The 21,542-nt window shown below is 40.2% G+C and overlaps 1 protein-coding gene across 4 annotated transcripts in view; it reads left to right on the forward strand.

Moving 5' to 3' along the window:
* LOC133404987 (cGMP-dependent 3',5'-cyclic phosphodiesterase) overlaps positions 1-21,542 on the forward strand; it is a 144,108-nt gene that overhangs the window by 101,488 nt on the left and 21,078 nt on the right. For 3 of the 4 annotated variants that reach the window (XM_061681555.1, XM_061681554.1, XM_061681556.1), the window contains exons 3-13: positions 6,121-6,210; positions 9,077-9,165; positions 15,020-15,129; positions 17,119-17,174; positions 17,350-17,409; positions 17,629-17,785; positions 18,360-18,412; positions 19,870-19,944; positions 20,057-20,098; positions 20,406-20,474; positions 20,567-20,697. In XM_061681555.1, coding sequence (XP_061537539.1) covers positions 6,121-6,210; positions 9,077-9,165; positions 15,020-15,129; positions 17,119-17,174; positions 17,350-17,409; positions 17,629-17,785; positions 18,360-18,412; positions 19,870-19,944; positions 20,057-20,098; positions 20,406-20,474; positions 20,567-20,697 — 932 coding nt within the window. Of the gene's footprint in view, positions 1-6,120; positions 6,211-9,076; positions 9,166-15,019; positions 15,130-17,118; positions 17,175-17,217; positions 17,257-17,349; positions 17,410-17,628; positions 17,786-18,359; positions 18,413-19,869; positions 19,945-20,056; positions 20,099-20,405; positions 20,475-20,566; positions 20,698-21,542 lie in introns of those variants that run through there. The other variant, XM_061681557.1, reaches the window with a different exon arrangement.

Consider the following 21,542-nt stretch of genomic DNA (forward strand, 5'->3'; position numbering starts at 1 on the left):
AACGTGATTAACATTGATCAGTCAATCAGTTGGCCAGGCTGTTGTCGTCGTGAAGTTGGACCTGTGCCAGCGAGAGACTTAAAGTCAGAGTGGGGTTGCATCATCGGCCAAAGAGCCTGAAATACTTACGTAAATCCTCCTAAGTAATGTTTGATTGAAAATGGAGTTTACACTCCATTTTCAATCAAACATTAGTTTTGATTGAAAATGAAGTGCTCCCACAATTATAGTATCACTCTGTGTGTGTGTTTGCCTGTGTGTGTGTGTGTGTGTGTGTGTGTGTGTGGTGTGTGTGTGTGTGTGTGTGTGTGTGCGCACCCTATCACTGGTGATATACCTTGGAAAATGTAAAACTCTGTCTTATGACCTTTCACAATCATTTCTCACAATAAACCTCAACACATGTATTATATCAATACCTCTGCTTCTCGCTCCTCAGTCATTTTAGTCTGCCAAATAAATGGACAAAAATTTCATTTTTACCTGAAGAACCACTTGAATTTATTGTGTGTGAAAGTTTTAGTAAAGGTTCCAGAAGATCGGCGACACACTTAACACAGAAGACACAGACATCTGCTAATTACGACAAACTTATGTGGCAGTCTTCAAAAGGTGAATGGATAAAGACATCATTTCATTACACTAACAAAATATGTATTTCTTTCCCCCAGCGCCATTTCATTTTGAGTTAATTCGTACAAAGTTCATATCGGAATGAAAAATGCCATAAGAGTAGCATTATCATCCCTTGCTAACATGATTGTCATTATTGTATTTATTTACCATTTGATCTTTTGAATCAACATTTGTTTGTCACAATTTGCTCCAGCGGGAGCATACGACCCCCACAATCTACAGTAAATGTTCAACAGTATCAAGGCTACAAAGCGATTTGTTGGTTTTGTCTTTTCCCTCCCACGAAGTCAACTCATCCCATCTCTCCATGTTTTCCTCCCATATGTCTCCTCTCATCTCCCTCTTGTCTTTTTTTTAATCACTGGCATTTGTCAATTCACTGAGAGCTCTGACATTTTGGATGGCACACTGTGATGAGCACAACGGAACTGATCCCTCTCATTAGGTTTTTATAGTCCCCATCCACTGCTCACAAATCCACAAATACCAACACCCCCACACTCATACACTGAGTGTATATTTGTAAATATGTTCTACTGTCCACTAATCAACACAGTGGCAGGAATTGTTAACAGTAAACGGACTATTCTGCAGACAAAGATTATGTTTGGCCAACATGCACTGAATATCTCATAATGACAGGGCAGGAACAGAACAATATTTGCAAAATAATCAAAAATAAAAAACAAAGTGGAAGATCACATGGATGAACATATCGGGATCTTTTGCTGCGACACTGTTACCATAATTTCATTTTAAAATGGCCGGCGGTGTTTCTTTACTCAACTGTAGTATTAAATATGCAATATATTTAGTTTCCACCACAAATATCAAAATATTAGCTATAACAATAAAGCATGCACCATGGTAATTTTTTTGTTGCATGCTCAATACACCATCTACCATGACTACAGTATTTCATTTTTTCCATCTAAATCCACTTCTGCTTGACTGAGGGTCAAATCTTTTTCCAATCAAGCATTTTAAAGCTGTGGATAATAACAATTATGTGAAGAAGTCATCGAGAAAAGTGTTAAAAACAATGACAAGAAAATTTATTTCTATACTTTTAAAAACCATTTGGTTTGCTCCATCATATCCACGTCTGAGTGGCTTCCAAGTGTAGTCAGAAAGGTACACATCACCCGAAGTACGTACTTCTCTCCTGTAAGAGCCGCACTGAAGAGCAACTGAGCCTCAAATATCTGTGGGTAGCCACTATGCAGCAGGTGTAAAATTCCGGAGAACATAGAGGTCAGCCCAGGAGTGTAATGGTGCAGAAATGAAACGATACTGTTGTATGACTTGAGGGATAATAAAATATATAGGCAAAGAAAAATGTTGCCTTCACACTTTTTCCCTGAACTACTATCATGTCATTTCAGAGTTAATGAAAATTGAGGTAGAAGTCTGGAGCAGATCTGTGGGGACAGCAGCTCTCTGAAACGTTTAATCAAGTCTACACGGGGAGCGCACTAGTGGGCGCCACGAAGCCCCCCACCAAAAAAAAATTAAACTCTATAATGTCAATATAATTACCCACTGAGCAGGAGTAGTAGTAAAATTATGTTTGAACTGGCATTCGATATTTTCCACTCTCAACTGGCTGCCTGATAACTAAGGGGTAATATTGATCAAACATCCTGACGATGAAGGGCAACCCGACCCGCATACGATTAAAGTCATCCTCTTTTATGCCTGCGGATTTGTATGTAAATTGTATTTACATGATCAGATTAGCACCGAGATGCCTTCAAGGAGATCTTTAGTGCTCACTCCTTCACCAGCTGCATGTTTATGCAGGGACATTAATGTCAACAAGTTAACTCACTTACATTTGGAAGGTCCAAGAGTATTTGGACAACGGCAGATTATTCTACCCCCCCCCCCACCCACCCCCCCCCCCCCACCCCCCACCCCCGCCCCCTTTGTGGTGCCTTTATACACCACAACAATAGATTTTAAGTAAAAGAATTGTCAGAGTCACCGATGCACTTTCAGCCGTTTATTGAACGGGACACATACAAATACAATATGAGAACCCTCGCTAAAAGCTACAGTAGTCAAAAACACACGATCATGTGATCACATGTTGACTAACCGGCCAATATGTTGATTTTGAGCTTCGTTAGGGTACCACGATAGACTTTCAGTTTAAATTGAAGAGCCTCCACAAAAGTACCAGTACCTCAATTTTCAGCAACAAAAAAGTATTTGGACAATAAGAAGGTAAACATTTACATTTTAATACTTGGATGAAAATGATTCTTATAGGTAGGTATCACCAAGTCTTACTTTTATACCTAGAGAGGTTTTGCCTGTCATTAAGTCCAACCACCCTTCACTTGCTGTTTGTTTGTGGATCTTACTGCCTTGACTTATGGCTAATGACCCGAAACACACGCTGACCGCAAAGGCAATGAAATTGAATATTCGTTAATGACAAATTCATTGGCGTGATTTCATGCCAATAGAGCGTGCGTTTCACTTACTGAAGACAAAAGCGAAAGCAGTAAGACCCCAAAGTAGGCAGAACGTTGAGCTGGTTGCAGTGAAGGCCTCTCGGGTGGAAATCTGGGGATATCCCCGCCGGGGGCTACTTACTTCAGGGAGTCACGCTACAGCATTACAATGAATTCGTATATATATCTAAAATTATTTTGATTGCCCAAGTAACAATTGTTTTAATTCTTAACATAAAACCTCTTAAAGTCCCTGTAAAGTGAAAATAAAATGTCCTAAAAATACATTTGACACACCACAGAGAACAGTGTTCCAAAGAAGCCTGCCAAATTTGAATGGATAAAATATATATTAAATGAGGCTCCAAAATTGTGAAAAATAGAGACCTACATTTTGAAGCTATGGGCGTGTCCACTGAATGCGCTGAAAACACGCCGCACTCAACCTTCAGCTGTCACTCAAATATGTTAATTCATTCAGTATGGGCTCAGATGTCTGTAGTGTGAGGCACAGACGGAATAATAATGATAATAAAAAAACTATGTTTAATAAACAGTTACTTTGTGGGCATAAGTTAATGGTCAACTGTACGCTGCAGTGGTTGAAATGGGCCAACTTATTATTACAAAGGAAATTGCAATTGCGCCGATTAGCTCCTGATGGAATGACGGCCCTCTCTACATACTGTATATAGTGGAGGAGGGCCGACTCATGCCAGTAATCAAGTGGATAGGCTACTTGGGCTTGGTTTTAGCGACACCCCAAAAATCCAGACAACTGAAATGGTGACAAGACTTGAATGCTATAGCTCAACAATTCCGTGCTAAATTGTTCTCAATCTTCGCATACGTTTTCAGCACTTATCTTCAAACACATTTATTATATTCAGAAACAAATAACTCAAATCACTTTACATGGTCGTTGTGTAATGGAAAAATACATTAATAAAAACAAATAATAATAATAATCATCATCATCATCATCATCTGTCATTGTCCAAATACCTTTGGACCTAATTATAAGTGGAACCTGTTACAAATTCAGACTTGCATTCTGTGCTCGGGCTGTGAATAAAACGCAATGAGCACATACCTCAAGAGTCATGTCGTCAGAGTGAAGGACAGACACACACACACACACACACACACACACACACACGCGTCTTTCCTGTTTGCGGTGGACCCCCGTATAAAACTTTATACATTTCCTTACAAATTATTTTAAATGTTTTGTTTTTTTTCAAGTTTTTGGGCTGTTGATCCCCGCTTATTCAAGAATTTAAAAAAGAATAATAATTCAATGCACTTACAATGGGCGTCAATTATCCGCAAATCTTCACTTTTCGCGGTCCGGCCTGGTCTCTATCCCCCATGAATAGCGGGGCTCCACTGCAATTCTGAGTTGAGTGGTAGACACGAAGATGGGGTAGATTGGGGAAAAACATGTTTTTAAAGGTGGACATCATCAGTAGAAGCCTTGCAGGCATTCCAGGGAGAAACAAGATGCTCTGACTGACTGACTAACAGCTTTGTCAGGACAAGCCGAATACGATTTGGCAGTCACAGGCAGTATTTTGAAGATGATGCTCATCTTTCCAATTTATATTCACCACACCGTTTTGAAAGCAGCTCTGACTTAAGCAGCTTAGATTTCTCTCACTATTTCCCAGTGCTTTTATCAGATTTTGATGTCCCGCTGAGATACTCTTACACTAAAATGTTGTAATAAAAAAGTGGATGGCACAAAGTGGGTGACTATTCCTGTGGTAGGAATGTGCAGCATCTGAATCGTATTTGTGTGACCCAGGCTTTTACTCAAGTTTCTGGGGGGTGATGACGCAAACATTCTCAAGGCGCAGTTCAAACGTGTGTTCAAACTTAATTTGCCTTGAAGAAGTAGAAATGAAACAAACCTCAAAGAAAGTGAACTCCTCTTAAGTTGTTTCACTGCTTCAAAGAGTGTGTAGTCTAGGGATCGACACCAAACTGTACCTTTGTACAGTCGATACCCACCTCCTGTATATGCATGAATCTGTCATTAAGATTTCCAAATAGTTACATTTGGGAGCGCTCTTTTGCTGGTGTAATGGTTGCAGTGGTCCACTTTGAAATGCTTGTGGAAGGTGGTGCCAAGCACACTGCTGCCTGTTGATTGGTCGACAGAAAAAAATTGTCTGCCTTCTTCAGTGTTTAAATGATTGAGTTGCACAGAAAGAAAACAAAAAGCGGTAGCCTGATTACTGAGGTTAACGTCGCTGTACGGTACCGCCGGTTGGAAATGTGGCTTTAAATGTGAAAAGCTCAAATCCAAACGTACTTTACATTCTGTTCAGGGAACAATTGGTCAGATTGTACAATGTTTTGTTTTTTTGGTGTTTTTGTTTTTTTGTTTTTATTTTTTAAACTCCTAACACAAATGCACCATTTTGTGGACCATAGTTTTTGTTCATATGTCATTACTTTCTTCTGTAATTGTCAGGACACTGGATCAGCTCAACATTTTGGAAAATGTACCTCATTTACCTCATTTGGTTCAAATTAGATCCCAGATGCCCTGATTATCACTTTAATCTGGTTACAAAGATAGCATGAACCATGAAAGGATTGCCAAGAATATATATTGGTGCATTACGGGTAAAATATATTATTATTATATATTATTTGGTTTATAGGGCCAATAAATTTGTTGCTTGGCCAACTGCACACTGTCATTTCATGAATAATTAGATGTTTCTTGCCTTAGAACCACTGTAAGTGAATTGTCACACATTATATTTTCACAGTGCATGAATCAAATCCATCACGTCCAGAAGAGCAAAACAAAGCTAATCTGCTTCAACTAAAATAGGAATTTTAGTTGAAGCGCCTCCAGTCTATCACCGTTTGACTGTTGCTTAGTCTTTTGCAGCTTGTTAAGCAGCGTGCAACATCAAATTGAGAAAACTTCAGCTCAGGGCTTGAATGTTTATTTTAAGTGAGCAGCCAAACAGAAACAAGAGCATATGTTTGTCTCCTTCCACAGGATGCTCTGCTGCAACTGGCAGCCGTTGTCGATGTGCGCTCGCTGCGAGTGGCCCTTCGAGACGGCGTACAGACGCTGTTACCTCACACGGTATTAACACACATACACACATTTACAGTATTCTCTTCACACGAATGATCATTAATTTCTTAATAGTCTGAGAGGTGAATTTAATGCTCTTGCCTTTATAAGAACAGAGATCTCTCATTATAGTTAACCCCCGTTTATCCCAAGGGATAGGTTCATACCCACCCAGAATAGGAAAAATATGCAATAATGAGAGACCACATAAAAAAAAAATCCATTTATCTAGGGATTTTATATAGAGCTGTCACTATATAATCTTTTTAAAATCGATTCTCCTATTTATTGTTAATCGAATAATAATCCCCCCCCGACACTATTACTTTGTTGTTTTGTAACTACTAACATGCATTTTATTCTCATTTAGGAGGGATGGACTTCAATTCTTAAACTGCGTAGGTTGGTACTGAGTATCTGGTGTAAATTTCATTTGATTAGCATTAGCGTGCTATCAGACACACCTTTGTGGTTTTTGGCAAAGTTTATCATTGACCCAATACTGCGTCCATCTGCAATAAAAGTCCGCGTGAAACATGGGTTCCAGCGACGGAAACATGGTTCCTGGTGAATCTTTTTTTTTTTTTTTTTTTGTCCCGGTAAGGCTTTGAGGCAGAAAATTTGCGTTGACATATTTTTGAAGTCAACTTAGCCGCAATATTCGATTTATTTATTTTTTTCTTCCAACCCTAGTTTTATCCCTCTCACAGGATTAAAACACACTTGAACTTATTAAAACACACTTCTTAAACCTCCCAAAAATTTTGCATGAATGCATTGTATTTGCCAGCATTAGTCAAAACTCGCTACGCTGATTAATATTGCATTTGTGAAATAAGAATCTACCAGGAAAATTCATCAAGCTAAGGGGCAGCCTTGTCGCTCTCTGCCGCACACGTGTAGTGATGACGAAGCGTCACTAGAAGTTTCCCTGCTGCCAAAGTGCTCAATGTGTGTCAGCAGTGTCTCACAATTCAAAGTTTGGATTTATAAGCCTGGTTTGTTAAAAATAGATCAGTGGGAACTGCAACAGTGTCAGGTTGTCAGCATGACGGCTAAGTGTGCAGATTCATTTTTGCCTGTAAATTCAACTGCCTTTGAAAAGTCAGCGTTGGTCAATGGCGCCCGGTGAGTAGCTACTAGCTGCTTGCCACTAACGCCTGCGACCTAGTACCATACATATAAGGTATATTATAAGGTAGAATACCAACTTGAACAATGCGAGAACAGTCGAGTCTTGAGTCAGTCGAGATTTCGCCCGACGGCGACGATGTGTTGCTCGTTGTTGCTGAATATTTCATAACTGTGTGAACAGGGATCTCTCATTACCGTAAATACCAGGGCATACTTTTACACCCACCTGCAATCGCTACAAATATGCGATATCAATATTTTTTTAGAATTTTATCAAGGGCTGTCACTATCGAATCTTTTTAGAATCGATTAGCCTATTGATTGTTGATCGAATAATCGAATAATAATCCCCCCGCACACTGTTACTAACATTTTTTAATACATTTTTAATTACTAACATGCATTTTATTAAAACAATTGTATTCTTATGAGGGATACACTTCAATCCTTAAACTGCATATGTTGCATGTCACAATCGTGAGTGTGACATAAAAAGATGGCGACCTCAGTAAGCGAGTAGATGCGATGTTTTAAAAGTATTTTTTAGAATAAATACTTTCTAAATACCCATATTTGGGCTATTTAGACCTTGATAGAGTGCCTTTCTAACATGGACTTAGCATAAAATAGTCAATTTCTTTTTAAAAAAACACCTTGGTTTTGTCATATGAGTGCCCAGAAAAGGCCGCTCTGACAGCTACTTCTGTTTGACCCAGTTTTGTATCAACTTCGTCCATATTTGGCTCAGACCGCCCCCTTTCCTCTGATTGGTTGCCTCCGTGTAGAAGACCCACTTGTGAGAGCCCGCGCGTTCGTTATGTTGACAGTGCTGGCTCGGGAGCAAAGAGGCAGGCGGAGATCTTCGCTAGTGAAGTAAATAAACTCGAGAAATTCGAATGACCTGATTTTAGGTCTCTCGGCAGATAAACGTCTGGAACTCAGGAATGTGTTGATGATTTTAATTCATATTTCACATGTTTACTGAGGCACCATATAACCAAAATAACATCCCAAATTGTAGAAAAAGTTGGCCTGGCGAAATACAGGACCTTTAAGTAAAAAGAAGCAGATAAGGAAGATTTGCACATGTAAAATAAAACAGAGTTTTGACATCTTGCGTGTACCTTTTAAGTATTCCTCAGTTCGCACTGTTTTTCAAATAAGAGTGCATTTTTTTAGCCGTTTTATGCAGTACACACAACAATTATTTAAAACAGTTGAACTGAATAAACAAATTAAAGGATTGTATATTTAAACGCTACGTTCAACCAAACCATACAATTTCATCGAGCAAAATTTTGTTAGCTTAATGCTACGGTAATTGTAAACCTTCAAACAACTGTTACTTTAACACATATAACACAACAACACATATAAACAATGCTTAGAACAGAGGCATTTCTCTAAAGGAACGTCTATTAGCCACTGTAGACAGTATGAGTAAATCGGGGGCCTTCTCTGGCCCTTCTTCTCGCTCTAAATCATGCTGCATTACTTCCAGTAGACCTCAGTGCTGCCCACCATGTTGCGGCACAACGTGGTACCACACTGACTGCGCGCTACTCTAAATTCACACTTGCCTGAATCTGTAACAACCCTTTAAAAACGGTGTTTTAAAACTCTGCAATATAGCAGTGTGACGAATAAAAGGTAACATAGAAGTGTAACACTTCTAGTAAATTTGTGTGTGCGCGCGTGTGTGTGTGTGTGTGTGTGTGCGTGTGTGTGTGTTTCATTCCAGGAGTGTGTATGTGTGTATACACTGGAGGGAAACTCGAGGCTGCTGTCGGACGACCCGCCACATGAGCTGCCACAGGAGGGCAAGATCAGGTGCGTGTTGTTTTGTGTGTGTCTGTGTGTGTGTGTTTCATGTGTTTGCAGCACGCCACAGATGTTTGATTTGAGTAGATGACTGCTGTGCGCTGATTTGCGGCAGCTTTGTCAAGGGAGGCTGTGCCCTGTGGGGCATTGCAATAAGGGAAGGAAGAGGGATGATTATGAGCTGCTTTAGCGCCCAATCACGTCACACACTGGCCTCACTTCGTACCTCTTAGTCTGCCATGACAACCTCTGCGGTTCTACCCTCCCCTTTTCCCTCTCAGCAACCGAAGCCCCTTCCAAGCAGCCACGAGACACATTAACAGTCAATATCTTTGAGTCTCCCCCATTTCACCCAAAAAGTTTAGATTTTCACATTTATTATATTGAATAGCAAAAATGCATATTGGCCAAGTTTCCACATTTTTAATTGCAAGCAGAAAATGCACAGAAATACATGCAAAGAGCAAAAGCTTGCTGACAGGGTGGACAATGACTGGACAGACATTTCTGCCTATTGTTAGCATTTAATAAGCACATGGTGGACTTTCACTTAGGAACAGAATTCAGTGAGCAAGCTACTGCTTTCGACTTACTGGAGGCGTTTTTAATCAATTGACATTTCATTATGACAGAGTGGACATGCTAAGCTTGACAACATCCAACTATAAAACAACGAAACATAAATGTTAATATTTACTCTGCAACTATTTGCTGTTTCGGCCTCCATTGAGGAAACTAAGACAGACAAATTAAACTGCTGGTTGTAATCAGCAAACATCAGAGAGTTTCTTAAAGCGACAGTTATACCATAATGACAGGGTGGACAGCGGACAGTGGACAGGGTGGACAGTGGACAGTGGACAGGGACACATACAAAATGTTCAGTATGATTATGAAAATAGCTCATAATAAGACCTCAGAGTTTCATTATTCTGCTACATTTACATGATGACTGAGTGATCCTGATGAGGACACCAATGGCACTTCATAGTCATGTTGACCCTTCTAAGTTTCGATCTGTCCACTCCACTTTCCCCTACTCAATGCTCCACTTCGTCACCTTCAATGGCTGGAGCACTGCAGGGTAGTGGAGGTGACAATGCTTGAGTTGCAACAGAGGCCCAGCCTTGGCGTCTAAGTGCTCTCTTGAAGCTGTGTGCTACTACCATGGCTGCCCATGCGCCCGCGAAAGCCCAACAATACATTACTGATGAAACTGTCTGTTTGTCGGATGAGTACTTTTTAACGCAACACAAACACCAGTTTGCACACACGCGTCCATGTCGGCACAATCCCCCAAGGATGCAAGTATAGAAAACGAACAATTCACAACAGAGCCTAACCCCGTTCAGCCATTCGTTTTCCAAAACACACACACACATTTTTTCCATGCAAAACCTGTATTTTATCTGTAATCTTTGCATCTTGGTAACTTGATTGATTTGAACATGTATTTAGAATGATAATAATTATTGATTACATTTCAATTAAATCCATCTAATTAGCTTCATAATTGGAATTAATGTAACTCAAACTACCAATTTGCTTTAGAATATACCAAATGCTTTTGAAATTTTAAACATTAACGGAACAGCTCTCAGTATGATACAGTGCCACACCACTGCAAACTATGATAATAATAAAACTATAAATAAATGAATACAGCGATCCCTCGTTTTTCGCGGTTAATGGAGACCAGAACCCCTCGCAAAAGGTGGAAAACCTTTCTTGATGTACCGCACTGTAGATTCATTCACGCCACAATGGCGTGCCACAGATGCATAACTTCTGCCCTCTTTGATCATATCTAAAAGTTCCACTTTTTCGCTGATGGTCATCATCTTCCTCTTGGGCGCCCCGGAGGAAGCTTTCGCAGGGGCACAGTGCTTAGGCGGCATTGTAAGGGCTTAACTCATCAAAAAGAGTTAGCGCTTAAACAAAAAAGGTCATCACGAACACACCATTAAGATACAGTATGCGAGACAGTCACCAGCGTGGACGAGACTGGCGAGACACAACAAAGGGAAGATGCTGGGAGAGGCTGCGATGATGCGCAGCCAATCAGCTCACGGGATAAATCCGCTCGTGCTCTCATTGGTCGATGTCGCGCCGGGAACCAATCACGCGCCTTGTATGAGTGCCCGTGGCATTTACAGTACAGTACAGTACAGGCATGTACAAAGCCTCTGAGTCAACTCATCTCTTTGTTTGGCATGCAGGGAAACCTTCTCTCTCGTGCATCAACATGAAACAACGCATCTTTCCGCAATATGGCTGCTGATATGGCTGTATTTCTTTCATGGATTTTTTTTTTTTTTTCGATGAATATTTTGGAAAAACCCGCGAAGCACTGAAGCCGCAAAACGTGAAGTGCGAAGTGGCGAGGGAACACTGTAAATACCTCTCTGACAGGATCAATAAAATAGTCCATTATTACCTTTTGTTCATTAAGGTAGAATATTTGATACCGTTCTTGCACTTTATTACATGTGATCATAATGTTGTGGCTGGTCACCGTATATATTTTGTATGAATATGATGAAAATGGGCCAAGGATTTGAATGAGAGCAATCGAAAGGGCTAAACGATTGAAGGCCTTTTTCACAGTTTGCGATCCTCATTAATCAAGGCACCTTCTCCTCAGTCAGACAGCTTGTCAGGACTGTTTTTATCTTGCTGTCTAACAAGAACTATCGCTCAAAATAGGCCATACGTAAAGGTCAGTTCCCTTTTATATACACACTTTAGACACAGGGGTTGTCATAGCGGGTCACTCATGGTGTTGTGATACGTTCACCTGACTTTGGTGCGGGCAGCGTGGGTTGAGTTCCCAGTCGGTGACGATGTGAACGTGAGTGCGAATGGTTGTCCGTGTCTACATGTGTCCTGCGACTGACTGGTGAGCAGTTCAGGGTTTAGTCCACCTTTCGGCCGAAGTCAGCTGGGATAGGCTCCAGTGTCCCATGACTCTGACCAGCAAGAAGCGGTGTCGAGAATGGATGGATGGAGTTGTCATCGTGATCATTTCATGGTTTAACCGAGTGCGGAGGAATTTCTGCGAATTTAATAAAAACTATTTCACACGACGCACGGCGCGGAACCTTGGCCAGCATGCGATGTCCTCACAACCTGAAGGATTTCTAGTTTTTACATTTCTGTCAATTCTGTCATGGCATCACGAAAACAAAAAAATTGAAACTTTTTAGGTATATTTTTACTTTACGAAGTGTCCAAAACACAATATCTCTCACTGGATCCTTTGACAAACTACCCAAAAATATAGTATATAGTAATATAATATTTGACAGGTGCAGCTCACGATTTCAGTAGTTCAATTCAAAAAGTGAAACTCATCAGATTCATTAAACACATTGCAGAAGGCAATCTCCTACCCAATTTCCTAGATCAAAAATCATTTTCTTTATGTTCAAATTTTTCAAAATGATGAATTGTTTTTTTTTATCAGCTTTTACCTATAATCATCAAATTATATAATAATAATAATAATAATAATAATAACAACAACAACAACAACAAGGGCGGCACGGTGGACGACTGGTTAGAGCGTCAGCCTCACAGTTCTCAGGACCCAGGTTCAATCCCCAGCCCTGCCTATGTGGAGTTTGCATGTTCTCCTCGTGCCTGCGTGGGTTTTCTCCAGGCACTCCGGTTTCCTCCCACATCCCAAAAACATGCATTAATTGGAGACTCTAAATTGCCCGTAGGTGTGACTGTGAGTGCGAATGGTTGTTTGTTTGTATGTGCCCTGCGATTGGCTGGCAACCAGTTCAGGGCGTACCCCGCCTCCTGCCCGATGACAGCTGGGATAGGCTCCAGCACGCCCGTGACCCTCGTGAGGAGAAGCGGCTCAGAAAATGGATGGATGGATGGATAGACAACACCAACAAATCCTGAACTATTTCATTCTGTGTGTGAGTTTCTTTTTTTAATAACCGAAACAAATGATGTCTTCCACTATATTCTAATTTATTGAGAAGCACCTGTATACGGCAGGCTTTTCAGATAAATATTGATCACGGTGTACTTTTATGGTCTGTTAAACGTCCATCAAATGACATACTATATACTTTACTTTAGACCTTAGGTCGTTTTGTCCTCGCGTGGACATCGATCCGCGCATACTATAAATGTGCCGTTCATAAACGCGCCGACATGATTTAACTACTCAAACACAACCTCTTCAAAAAGACCATAAAAGCTTTTACTTACTTTAAGTAGCGGTAAGTGTTGACTATATTGAAAACGGCCACTCGTGAGGGGAATCGTTTCTCTCAGCTCTGACCATCTGCAATCTGCACACAACATGCTTAAGCTACATAACAATTCAGATTAGTTGATGTGGTTAATTGTTAATTGTGACATGATGAAGTGCTCACTTCCACATAGAGTAAACTCACAGGCCACAGCATTAGGTGCGTTTGCACTCATCTCATGGTTTTATCCAATACCTGTAGCTGTATCACAAGTGGTATCTTACAAATACTGTACATTTAAATTAAAAACAAAATCACATCATGACACACAAACTAAATCATCGTATTTGATTTTTGCCCTCTCCTGTGTGAACTTATTCAATGATTGTACTGTAAGTTTGCTTTGAAAATAGGCAATACGTAAAGGTCAGTTCCCTTTGCCACCATTGTAAGCTGCGACACTAATGCTTTTTGACTGAAACACAACATTCCTTAGTGAGCTGAAATAAATGGCCACTTAAAAGTCAACGCAGCATACACATTTGATTGCGACCCTCGGAGCGCAATTCAGACGCTTTGAGCATGTAATGGGTGTATTGTGTTGTGTGTGAGTCACCGCTGGAGAGTTCAGCACATTATTAAATGAAGCAAATAGATGATGAATTTACCTGTGTGCATGGGTGAAATTACATTGTTTTTATTACTCATTTCCATATTCATGTGGAAACAATTGAAGCACAAAACAATGTACAATACAGTATACACTCCCCACACACATATATATATATACACACACACACACACACACACACAAGTATTGGAATAGTGACACATTTGGTTCTGGCATTAAAGGATAAATATGAGACAAGAGATTAAATTTTAAACTTATATTTACTGGTTTTAAATCTGTATACACAACTGAGAATCACCTTGTTTGAAGCCACCCATTTTTCCACTTGAGCAAAAGTATTGCTTGATGTTTCCGGTCACTCACTTTGGGTTTTGCCTATGAAGACTACATTTATACTGGTTAGAGGTGTCACAAATATAGGGTTAGGGTTAGGGTTAGGGTGGAAAAACTAGCAATTGTGAAGCTGAGAGATGACGGAAAATTAATCAGAGCCATTGTACAAACATTGGCTGTATTCAATTCATCCATTTGGAATGTCCTGTAGAAGAAAGAATCCCCTGGTGTACCAAGAAACAGACATCAAAAAGGTAGAAGGAGAAAAAAAACCTCTGTTAAAAATCATCTTTGTTGTTTAATAGATCTGCAGTAGCTATAACTAATCATAAATAAATACATAAATACATGAAAGCTGAAGGCTTCAGCTCTTGTCTCATCTTTTAATGTCAAACCCAAATCGTTTCAGTTTGTAGCAAAAATAAAGGAGTTGGCCTCATGGTTCCAATATTTTTGGAAGGGTGTGTATTTCCCAATGGACACACATAATTCCATCAATTTTATGTAATTTTGCAATGAATAAGAGGTCTGTTCAGATGTTTTTGTCTGACTCTTCCTCGGCACACGTTCTTTCAATTTACTCTCGGTGTCCTTTGTCGATCTTGGGCTCTCTGTTTTTCACCCTGTCCTCTGAGTTAAGTGCATTTGTCCAACTTAAATCAAACGTGTTCTATTCTCTCAACAGGAGTGTTGTTGACCAGCTGAAGCGATGTCAGTGTGCCGGCTTTCCCTCATCCGAACTGCCAGAAAAATACAAAATCTGTCTCGCAGCCCCACTAAAGGCACACCAAAGAGGTATGTGTAGATCAGTGATTCTCAAAGTGTGGTTCGACTCCCATTAGTGGGAGGTGAGAATCACTGAATTAAATGTTCAAACTGTGCATAATGTTATACAGTATGTTATGTGGCTTAAATGTTTTTTTTTTAATCCAGTACAGTACTTTTTTAAAGTACAGTTCAGTTGTATTTAACTTTTAAGTACAATACATTGGAATTTATTCTTATAGAGGTGTTTGTTTACACACACTTTAAGTTTATTTTATTTTTTTATAATTTAGGTATAATTAAATTTAACTTTTGTATGCAATACAATTCAGGTTTTTTTCCCCTATATTTAAGCACAGGACAAAATAAAGCAGTGTCTTACAATAATATGGCATATAATTTTAACAACTTTCAGCCTTGCGTTTGATGAACACTTAAGCCTACTACACTATTGCATCTTAATGGTGGTCATAATGGTGGTAATTGGAGAGACAAACATTTTTTTAGCTGGTACAATGGTGGTGCAATTTTACTTTGTGTGAAAAATTTGAATGCGGGATTTTTTCCAGAATTGCCATAAATGAGTAGCATTGATAATTACCAAGATAATTATTAATATATTCTTATTATATTATTAATTATGTTTCTCTAATGGTTAACTGAAAACTGTATTTAAATGGAAAAAATGATAATGATTTTGTTATCTATAAATTTTCAGTTTTACGATTTTGCAAAAAAAGAAAACATAAAGTAATTCATCGGCTTTCCTTAACAAAAAAAAAATTATAATTGCTAAAACTCCAGGTGACTTCAGTTTGTAATTCCTCATTCCTGTTCAAAATGTTAAAGTGTCAAGCGCTTACTAAAATTGAGCGAATACGTATTAAAGCACTTGGTGCTGGATGTTCTCTGGGATAAACAGCTCGTGGTGGTATCATAAATTAGCTAAGCAGTGCATAACATAATGTATGTCCAGGATTGGACCACATATTTGCTGTTTAAACCAAGATTAAGTGGCCGACTGGTTAGCACATCCAGCTCACACTTCTGAGGTTGTGGGTTCAAATCTGGGCTCCAGCCTGTGTGAAGTTTGCATGTTCGTCCCGTGCCTGCGTGGTTTTGTACACATAACTACGATTTCCTCCCACATTCCAAAAACATGCATGGTGGGTTAGTTGAAGATTGTTAATAGTCCGAAGATGGTTGTTTGTCTCTTTCTGCCTCGTGATTGTCGGGCGACCGGTTCAGGGATAGGCTCCGGGCATACCCGTGACCCAAATTAGGACAAGCGATGTAGAAAATGGATGGATGGAAACTTTATTCAAAGCGTCTTTAATGAATCGAGTGGACAAACATCTTGATGTGAGTGTGCTTGTTCGAGGATGTGGGTACTCCTGTGCATGCAGTACTTACGTGGGAGGAGAAAATTACTGTGTGGGCAAGAGGGGAAAAAAGAGGAGCAAAATGGGAGCCAACCCCATGTAATAGAATGCATGGACTCTCTTTGTATTACAATAAAATAAACAAAGCATTTATGTCTGTTCTAAAGCAGAAAAGCAAAACATTAAATTAATAGGTAAACACAATGATACATGCGTTGCAGAAAATGGACACTTTTAGTCAACACATCATGTAGTCATTTTCTCGCCAGTCATGTTTAGAGAGTTGCACCTTGATGAATATTTATTTTTCTTTAAATAATGTGCTGATGCTTCTGCTCTATCTACAATGATGGTAATAACAACTGTTGCGCCATGGCGTTTTTTTTTTTTTTTTCTTTTCGTGTCCTTGTTGAATTCATATTGCATGTTCTATTCACGTATTTCTATTAGGAACAACAACAGGAAAAACAAATTGAATTTAAAAAAAAAAAAAAAAGATTAAGAGCAAGGCAAGGACATGTAAGGGAAATGAAAGGGTGCGGAAAGGAGTACATTTAAATGAATGCCTCAAGCTATCTTTTGTCTATCTTGCCTTCTTTTCTTGCTTTTTTTAATCCTTTCTTCCTTTTTCTGTCAGCTGTCGTTATTCCTATCTTGGACCAGGAGCAGACCAAGGCCATCGCTGTCTTACTGGTCAGTCCTCGCGTTCACAAACCCCCAGTATGGTGTGGTGAATGAAGACTAATGTGTACATCAGTGTATGGGCACACGAAATGTAAATGTTTGCCGTATAATGATGTCCACATAGAAAGCGGATCGGACTGGATGTTATTCTTTTCCTATATGTATATATGTGTGTGTATTGCAGGTGGGCTGTAGTCCTCTCTCTGATCAGGATGAAGTGCATCTCAGCATGCTGGAAAAACATGTACGTTTCCCTCAGCAACATTAGCTATTGTTTTGACCTTATTTTTCTCCGTGGCGCACATTCCGCATATAAACGAGCCTTGATCTTGTGCGTACTTTATAAACCCATAAAACAGTTTTCCATCCCATCAGAAAGTTAATTTCGGTCACATTGATCCTGTTGGTGTGAGAAGCGTGTGCGCTCATCTGTGGGCTTTGGTTCTTGTGCGCGGCATCGCAGGCCTCAGTGGCGTGCGTCCGCGTCCAGCTTGTTCAGGCGTCCTACCAGAGGCCCCCCCTCAGCCCCTCACCCATTCAGTCCCACAATGCACTACTGCACCTCAATGTCTCCGACCAGGACTACAGCGAGTTGGACCGCAACATCCTCCAACTTTGTGGTATACAAACACACACACACACCAATACAGTGAGGTGAACAATGCCAATAGAGTGCTGATTGAGAGATCTATGAATTTAGATAGAGTGATTGGCTTAGGGAATATGTGGCAGCTTGGCTGAAAATGGAATGCTTTGCAAAAACAATGTTTATAATCTCATGCATAATGGGATTTGATAATGTTGCTCCTGGACACATCAGCATACATCCGATTTATTTACTCATCTCTAATTGTCAACAAATGAAAGTTGCCTTGGGGTCTCCTTCGCAGCCCCTGCCTGTCCCTGTGTTTTGTCTTTCTGCCTCTCTGTCAAACCCTTCACTTCCTCCTTCCTTGCAGTCTTCACTTGTCTTGTCTTCATTATTCCAGTATCTGTTTGCTGGTTTGTGTTCACCACTCCCTGACCTCTCTGACACAAAGCATCCCTGTGGGGATTGCTTTCTGTCCAGTTGCGTACATGTTCTGCATTTCAGCCTCGGATTTTCTTTTTTTCTTTTTTTTTTTTTTTTTTGCCCTTGCCCTTGCCCTTCTCTGTTTTACAGTCATCACTCTCCCTCGCTACCCTGTCTTTTAGGTGAGCTTTATGACCTTGATGCAGCCTCTCTCCAGCTCAAAGTCATCAATTATGTAAGTTCTTGACATCTCTCATACCCTCCCACATGCATGCACACTATACCTGCCAAACATGAAAACCTTCCAATTGTCAGCTTCCTATCTACACCACAATCTGTAATAATAACACACCCGATGTTGCCGTTAATCTGCTGATCCCATCCCTGCCTACATACAGTATATACAGTAGTGACGCTCTGTGAAGCAAAGCGAAACGGCGAGAAATGTGATTGATTGGTGGGCTGAAAGCTGACAATAATTTAGATGAGCTAGACTCAAGGACTTGAAAGGAGGAGCTCTAAGGAAAACGGTGCGTGTGGAGAAAGTCACATTGTCATCTAATGTAGAAGAGAGGTGTGCAGTGGTGCAAACGACTGCAAGTGGAAGAATGCACCCAGATTTGGTTTCCCTGGTTATTGTTACATGTATAAAAATATATTTTTTTTTTTAACGTGTAAGGGATAATGGCGAAGAATGAGCAGAAAACTGTTGCTTCCAAAGAATCATCATTTTGGTGGGTGAAGCTTGGGGCGGTTCTTATTGGATTAAAGTATTTGGGAAAATGGGGTGAAGGGCTTTATTATATGCGGGAGCAGCAATGTGTTTAGTGTGCATGGACATGTTTGTACACTTGTGTGTGAATGGGAGGACGCGTGTGTCGGCTGTGGCTGGCATTTCATCTTGTCCTCCAGCCAGCTCTGTGGATTACAGGAGCGTGAAGAAGCACTGCTATTATGATACCATAGCGTGTGGGTGGGTGTGCGCACATACTGTATGTACAATCAAAATACAAAATACAGTCTGCAACCTCATAAGGTACACTTGTGTCATCTAATGGGATTAAAGGTCTTTGTAATACTTATTACAAAATATTACAACCTTCAGTAAAGTGGAGTGTCCTTCCATACCACTGCGGCCACAACAATGATCATATCTGACCGTGTCAATCCAAACTAAGCTTTATTATCTTGGTAAAGGCAGAGTTTTCTAACATAGCCATGATTCTTTCTTGAATATCATTATATTGCGCAAGTATCTAATGTTGGTTCTGGTGAGTGCATGTCACTAGGCTATAGCATATTAGGTATTCTGTATTTGAGGTGTTATGATTATGGTTAGGCTACACTCTAATGAGATCCGATAAAAGATGTCAAAGGTTTTGACATAATGACATGGATGCAGAGTTGTTTTTACTGAACTTGTATTGTATTGTTAAATTAACACCTCTCTGACAGCATGATTAATTTTATTCAGGGAGAATATTTGAATCTCCTTTAGCTAGGTCAATAAGAGCTCAATTTTGCGCCACACCTTCTACAGCTAATCAGATGACCATTACAATAAGTGGAAAATCAGTAAGGCAGACATAAATGGAACCTAATCATGTGTTTTATGTTTTATAGGTCTCCCAAACACACTGCCATGTGAGTGCATATCAATAAATTCCCATGTGTGTTTGTGTGTCTACACAGCTGCAGCAGCAGACTCAGTCACAGTGTTGTTGTCTGCTATTAGTGTCTGAGGACAACCACCAGCTTTTCTGCCAGGTACATTCAGAAAAGTAATATGCAATGTGAACAGCTGCCTATTCATGATTCATTGAGAGCAATCATTAATCACCATTAAAATCCCGTGACCCCATACTTCTGTGGCCTTTAGGTAGTTGGAGACAAAGTTCTGGAGGAGGAGATCAGTTTCCCGGTGAGGCCAGCAATCATTTTTGTCAGTTAGTGAGTAATGTGTGAAATCTTGTGCATACAGAAAATACATAATGAGTGCTGAAAATCCAATGAATTGTGAATTATAGAGCTACTTAATGCATCATAGTATCGAAAGTACTTTAGATCATCACACATTTGTTTTCTTATATTGAGCAATGAAAATGCTGCTAAACGCTAAATGACTTTTGAAAACACAGCATTGAGGTATTCCACCTTAATGCTGAATTAATGAAGTGAAGAGCTACCCTTTCACTCTACCTATCAACCATTTTCCCTCCTGTGTACAGCTGATGTTTGGACGTTTTGGTCAAGTTGTCGAGAAGAAGAAGTCAATTACTCTGCAAGACATCAGCGCTGTAAGAAAATAATCTCTTCCCAACTGTCTGTCTATCTAGGGGATTCCCTATTCATCCTGTGTGCACACTGATCAAATCTCTCCGCCTGTCAGGAGGAGCGCCAGCAGCTGTCCAGTATGTTGGGCTGTGAAATCTCCTCCTTGCTGTGTGTCCCGGTTGTGAGCAGGGCTACGGGCCAAGTGGTGGCTCTTGCGTGCGCTTTCAACAAGCTGGGTGGACAGAGGTACGTTTGTGACTGACTGCAAATTGGAATTCAAGATAATCACTCGACTTGTCATTCTTGATTATTCGAATTCATGCTTTCTCATGAAATGCTGCAAGGTTCATTTGACAGCGGTTTACATGAAGGGTTGCTTTCTGAATCATTTGCAGAATCTTTCCATGGCAAGTTCAATTGGGGAACTTTGGGAGTTAGTTGTGAATAGGCAGCGTGGTGAAGGAGTGTTTGACATGTCTACCTCAAAGTCAAGATGTTTTCAGTTCGAATCTCGTGTTCTCCCCGTGCTTTGTTAACTGAAGATCGAAAATTGGCCGTAGGTGTCAATGTATTTTCCGAATATGTCAGCCCTATTGGGATGGCAACCAAGTCAACCTTTCTCTCAATCGATGTTTTTACTGCTGTTTCTATGGAAATCCGCCTAACAAGCAGGATGTACAGTACTGCACAGCCCTCATGAATGCATAGTATCAAGCTGGGTGAGCTCATTTCTTGTGTATGTGTGGATAATTGGCAGGAATCTCACCTCTCCCTCTGTGCTGGATGTACAGTATCTGTCATCTATAGCTGTATCTTTGTTCTTTCAGCTGCAAATACACAAACAACACACGCACACACACACACACACTTATCTTTCATACGCACACTTGCTTGGCAGCCTGCAATGAGATGGGAAAAGATCATTTCCTTTAATTTCTTAGCACCTACTGTGGTAAAAGGTCGCAGGGAGATGGACCTTATCCCAGCCCGCTCCAGGTGAAAGGTGGACTACAGCCTTGATTTATTAGCATTCAGTCACAGGGCACATATAGAGACAGACAACTATTTGTACTCACGTTCACACCGTCACT

Source organism: Phycodurus eques, chromosome 7, assembly GCF_024500275.1.
Source record: "Phycodurus eques isolate BA_2022a chromosome 7, UOR_Pequ_1.1, whole genome shotgun sequence".
NCBI lineage: Eukaryota > Metazoa > Chordata > Actinopteri > Syngnathiformes > Syngnathidae > Phycodurus > Phycodurus eques.